This window comes from Chenopodium album, chromosome 22 (assembly GCF_948465745.1).
Source record: "Chenopodium album chromosome 22, dcCheAlbu1.1, whole genome shotgun sequence".
In the NCBI taxonomy this organism is placed as follows: Eukaryota; Viridiplantae; Streptophyta; class Magnoliopsida; order Caryophyllales; family Amaranthaceae; genus Chenopodium; species Chenopodium album.
In genome coordinates, this window is record NC_137855.1 from 15,448,044 (window position 1) to 15,454,315 (window position 6,272).

General features: G+C 32.8%; 1 protein-coding gene across 1 annotated transcript; it reads left to right on the forward strand.

Moving 5' to 3' along the window:
- The first annotated feature begins 1,806 nt into the window (after window positions 1-1,806).
- Window positions 1,807-5,897, forward strand: LOC145605209 (type I inositol polyphosphate 5-phosphatase 10-like). Its single transcript, XM_081661247.1, has 11 exons — window positions 1,807-1,838; window positions 2,187-2,278; window positions 2,598-2,661; window positions 3,158-3,221; window positions 3,344-3,448; window positions 3,630-4,200; window positions 4,293-4,486; window positions 4,587-4,695; window positions 5,105-5,253; window positions 5,343-5,543; window positions 5,637-5,897. Exons 1-10 carry the CDS (start codon window positions 1,832-1,834, stop codon window positions 5,524-5,526), a joined length of 1,539 nt encoding a protein of 512 aa, XP_081517373.1. The 5' UTR covers window positions 1,807-1,831; the 3' UTR covers window positions 5,527-5,543; window positions 5,637-5,897.
- The last annotated feature ends 375 nt before the right edge of the window (window positions 5,898-6,272 follow it).

Below are 6,272 nucleotides of genomic sequence, written 5' to 3' on the forward strand. Positions count from 1 at the left end.
ATTAATTTTTAGAAAAACAAAAAAAAAAACATCTCTTCCCCACGATGACAACTAATCTTTGTAAGATGAAAACACGTCTCTCCCACAACAAACTCGACACTTGTTACTAGCTACTAGAATTACACAACCGTTAACATCAATCTTTCTTCGTTGGAAACTTATATGAAAGTTGATAAAGGATTACACTCTACACTAGGGCTTTTAATGAGCCGAGCCAAGCCCGAATACTAGTAGGCTCGGCTCAAGCTCGTGGGTCGTTGAGCCTTGAAAATTGAGCTCGGCTCAAGCTCGAGTGCTCAAAAGTGGAGCTCGACTAGAGCTTGTGATTGGCTCAAGTTCAAAATCAGGCTCGTTATGATTGATTTTGAAATTAGGCTAATTTAGGCCCATAGATACATAATCTATGTCACATAACTTACCAAACTACCTAAGTATAATAGTGGATTGTTGTTATTGTGCTTATTAACTAATCAACTTAATATAAATGCTAATAATATTAATTTTTTTTAAAAAAATAATAATTCGAGTCGCTAGCGAGCTTTTCGAGCCGAGCTTAGCATGGCTCGTGTATCCTTTCATTTAATCTCAAATCGAGCTGAGCTTTAATCAAGCCGTGCTCGAAAAGTTCACGAGCAGGCTCAACTCATTAACTATCCTCTACTAATAGATGTCCATTATCTTAGTTTTGTACATTTTTTGGAGTAACACTCAAATTATGCGCTTAAAACTCAACCTAATTACATCAATTGCCATTTAAATCTTTCGCGACTATTTAATTTTTAAAAAACAAAAAAAAAACATCTCTTCCCCATGATGACAACTAATCTTGCCATCTTGGTAAAACGAAAACACATCTCTCCCACAACAAACTTGACACTTGTTACTACTAGAATTACACAACCATTAACAAAATTCTTTCTTCTTTGGAAACTAATATGAAAGTGGACAAAAGATTACACTCCACACAACAAAGAATAGAGAGCAAAAACGTATGTTGTTGGTTGAAATAAAACCATCTCATACTAAATACAATATCAATACAAAACACAAAATAAATAAATAATGGAAGGTGGTAGAGTAAACGAAGACTATGGTCTTTTTTTTCAAGTCATTGGGAATTGGGAAATTTCCATACTCCGTAAAACGTAAGATTTGGTTTGTAAACTCCCCACACGTGGGGTCATTGCCTCTTCTCTCTATAACAATTTTGCACCCAATCAAACAGTTTCTAACATAATTTTACAATAATCAATTTTATAAATTAATTTATGTATTCCGTTTTATATTAATTGTAACTTTTATTGAGACGTTTAATAAGACATAAATAATTTTAATTGATTTATATATTTTTAATTATAATCTTATAAAAATCGATTAAAACGAATTAAACAAATTTCGCATGAAAACCCAATCAAGGAGTTGCTATTGGTAACCCAATTTTACAACAATCAATTTTATTCCCTATTTCTGTAGAAATTATAATTAAAAAACCCCATCTCAAAATTATCATATACAAACAAATATAATAACATTTCCCAGAAATTTTCTGGTTTCTTGGGAAATTCAAGGTTCTTCCAAAAAACTAGTACAACTGCTTTGATTTTTTTTTTTTTCAACATTTTGACCCTTTCTTTTTTTCTTAACAAGTTAATTTTATTTATTTACTTTTATTTGTTTGTATATATTCATGTTATTGGAATTTTGATACCTTTCTTCATGTTATAAGACAAGTTTCTATCTCCATTTTTTTCCCCAAATTTGCAAATGTTTTTGTCTCAGATTTATATTTCATTCTTCTCCATTTTCCCAGGTTTTTCCTTTGAAAATTTCAATGGCTGGTAGGTTGACTTTCTCGAAATTAATCTATTAAAATAAAAATCCAAATTTGGGGTTTTTAATTATATTTAATTTTTTTTTTATTTTTATTTTATTACATTGATTTATGTGTTCTTCCTTCTTATTTAATCCTCATTTGTTCTGTTCTTGCATTATTTTCTTGTAATTATCCTTTTTTTTGTTTGTGAAAGATTTTATATTTTTCTTGTTATTGATTCATATTTAAATTGAAAAGGGGGATTTTGGTTGTGAATAAGATTACAAATCCCTTAAATTGTTCTTAATTCAAGGGTATTTAGATTTGATAAATTAATAATAGTCTAATTAAATTTTGCATAAATATACAACAGTTTATGGGGTTTGGAGATTCTGGGCCAGAGCAATTTATCAAATTTTTGATGGTCTTCAGATGGCTTTGAATTCACAAGATAGAAAAAGCAAGGTATAATTACTATTCTAATTATTTAAATTATAATTATAATGCTTATATTTCACTTTTCCATCATTTGTTAATTACTCAAACTTTAGTTTATGTCACTAATTTTATTTATTTAATTATTTCATGTGATCAAATACTTTACAGATTACACCCTCTAATACTTGTTTTTTTTAATTATTTTGTTTAATTCCTTATTTCCTGGATTTTCCATTACCAAAATGCCGACCAATTGTGCTGTCATTCTTCAAGATATTGGCTTTATATGTTGGCCACGTCTTGGTATACCCTTCTTTTGACCTTCAATTTTGTGTTATATTTTCAGTCATTGATTCATAAAATGTTTTCATCAAAAGATAGAAGTCGACGAGGGATTAAATTCCCTTCTGGTTAGTTATTCCGAATCCTTCTATATCGGTTATGTTTTGATTTTCGACATGATGTATGTTATTGCTAGTGTTTTTGTTAATCTTTCATGTTCGAACATTGTACAATAAACATGGTATTTCGTCTTTTTAATCAATGAATGTCGTTATCGAATTACTTATACTGTCACATTGGTAGGAAAGTTATAAGGAAAAAGTGGTCCAAATTTATTGGCATCTATTAGGAAGAATATGATTCATTATGATTATGGCAAATCTTGTTAATAGTGGGTTAAAGCGCGATACTATATACGTTTCTAAATTCCAATTTATCTTATCTTTATCATAAAGCTGATAGATTGGCAGGTAGTAATTGGCAATTTGCTAATCAATATTATTCTTCTTGGTCGTTTAGTTGAATTTGTCTTGTGGTCGTGGCTGCGATTTACTGTTTGATTGGTTTGTGTATCCAGATTATAAATCTGATGGGTGATTTGTTTCATGGATTTGCCTTATGCAGAAGCAGACGCCTTCACTAATTCTGGGACGGAAATGCCAGCAGTTCAAAATGCCAAGACCTTAAAGTACATATGAATCACATTTACCCTTTCCTCTTTTCTTTCTTGGTTGCATTTTCTTCCAAATCTCGGTTTCTCTTTCTTCTGTTCTCTTATATTTTGCTGATTTTTCTATTATTTTTCATCAGGACTTTTGTAGCTACATGGAATGTGGGAGGGAAGCCTCCGGAGAATAGCCTTGTTCTCGACGATTTTCTTCAGCTTAGTGCTCCTTCAGATATCTATGTCCTGGGGTAATTCGCTCTTTCCCTTATCCTCTATTCGTTAAATCTGTATCACTGTATCAGGATCAATTAATCAGTCTATCTCCCTATTTTTCATACCTTAAATTGTGATATTATCCATAAATGTGTAACCTATTTTCTGAGTGGACTTGGAATTTGATTTGTAATGATCATCGCTTATTGTGTGTAGATTTCAGGAAATTGTTCCGTTAAATGCTGGAAACGTGCTTGTTTTAGAAGACAGTGAGCCAGCCGCAAGGTGGCTGGCTCTTATAAATCAGTCTCTCAATGGAAGTAATAACCACTTCCAAGCTCTGAGAAAAGCAACCTCTTTGATAGAAGCAAAGAGTATGTATGGAACCAAAAATAAACAACTAACAAGCACGGCGAGTGGCTCATTGTTCTTTCCCAAGTACTCCCTCAAAGCTATGAGCAAGCAATTCAGGACAGAAAGCAAAAAGAAGCTCAAGACATGCAACTGCGTCTCAGATCTAGAGAGAAGATACACCAGGGATTCTTGTTTTCGTTGCCAGCAAAGTAACGTTAGTGATGATTCATCTGAGGAGGATGATGGACCAAATGGAGTTGTTTTTTCAGAAATCATTAATTCTTCTGGAAGTAACCAGAAATACAGCTTAATTGTAAGTAAGCAGATGGTTGGGATTTTTCTCACAATATGGGTAAAGAGGGAGCTTGTTCCACATATTAGTCACTTGAAAACTTCTTGTATTAGTCGTGGTATCATGGGACTCGGAAACAAGGTAATTTCTTTGTTTTATGGAATAATAAAACACAGCTTTTAGATTCAAATCTTTCTGAAACGTGCTGATCTGATATGTATTTCTTTTGACAGGGCTGCATCTCTGTGAGCATGCTTTTGCATCGAACGAGTTTTTGTTTCATATGCAGCCATCTGGCATCTGGGGAGAAAGAAGGAGATGAGCTTAGAAGGAATTTGGATGTTATAGAGATACTTAAAAGTACTTATTTCCCAAGAAGATGCAAAGTTTTGAACAGCCAAATTCCAGAAAGAATCTTAGAGCATGAGTAAGTTATATAGAGTTTTCTGCTACAGATTACTGATATTACTTTATTGATAATGTCTGACCAATTTATTTGATGGGTGGGGCTAAAAAAAACACACTAGCCGGATCGTATGGTTTGGGGACTTGAATTACAGGATTGCTTTAAGTCATACGGAAACCCTGAAGCTGCTGAAGAAAAGGGAATGGGAGGCGCTGCTCAGCAAGGATCAGGTATGTGTTGCACTGTAGTGTTATTTGCTTCATTACATCTTTGCTGAAGTCCTTCATGGAACATCTATCATCAATGCCTTCTAGTTCAGATTTTGTAGACTATGTTTTTTTCAACTAAAATTTACATATCTGAACTTATTTTATCCCAAAATGTGTAATGTTCAAGTGAAAAGAACACAACCTGTTGCAATAATTCTGATTCACAGTAATTAAAACTGCTCAATGGCCTGATTCTTTGTGTTTTAAAGCTACTTTCTCAACAGAGCTATAATGGTAACTTGTCTCGTTGAAGTAAATGTAACAAGGAAACAAAAGGAACAAGTTTGTTCACGTGTTGCCACCATTATTTAGATTTATAATTTGTGAACTGCAATATGTTTGCTGATCGTGTGATTCTGTGTTTGTATAGCTAAAAATCGAGAGGGAGGCTGGGCGAGTATTCAAAGGATGGAGAGAAGGGCTTATAAAATTTGCACCTACTTACAAGTACTCTTTTAACTCAGACATTTATCTTGGAGAAACCAACATCGCACCAAGCAAAAGAAGAACTCCTGCTTGGTATTAGCACTGAATTTTGATTTACATATTCCATAATCTTCCTGTCATAAATATATGCTCTTAACTTATCGATAACATACTACTTACAGGTGTGACAGAATTTTATGGAAGGGGGATGGTATGCAGCAGTTACATTATGAACGTAAGGACTCTAATAAGTATCAGTTTTCTGATCACCGGCCTGTTTGTTCAACATTTTCTGTGGATGTTTCTGTAAGGGAATCAAGTTCAAATTTCCTTAAAATTGAAGTTGAAGAACTTTTACCAAAATAACAATCAGTTGCTGAAAGGTTAGTTTTGTGCTTTGAAGTACCATTTTGCGTCAAGTAGATGCCTGAAAACTGGAGACGATGAATTGATTAATTGCTTTTCTATTTCATTAGGTACTAACATAGATCGTAATTGTCGAAGACTGAAGAAACACCCAAATTTTTCGTTGCTGACTTGCAGTAGAATGATAAGTTGTAGGCAATTCTTTTTAGCTAGCCCTTCCATCTAGCTTACCAATTTTTTGTACAGTATATTTTTCTTCCTCTTTTGTAATCTTTCTTTTCTTCTAACTCCTTGGTAAAATGTATCAATAGCCCTTTTTTCCCCTTTGATTTGCATAGATAAAGGAAATGGAAGCAAGGAATTTTTTTTTTTTTTTTTTCTTTCATTGGAGTGAATTTGTACATAATTTTGTTGTTATTGGTAGTAATATAGGTTGTGACGATTATATTGATTAAATTTCACCATATATATCACAATAATTTTGGGTCCTGGTATATTTGCACCTTGCCCGATTGTTTTTTAACTCTTGATTTATTTTGGCAAAACGTAAGCCGATCATGTTAGTTGATTTTGAGTAACTAATTATATTGTAGAAACTTTGTGAGACTCGGCTTAATTCTCATTGATCAATCAAAAACAATATATAGGATTCAAGCTAACCCTAGAGTTACCTTATCTTTGGTAACCTATAAATTAGGAAACAATCACAAAGAATAAACACGATAACCATGAATAAACTCTATCAA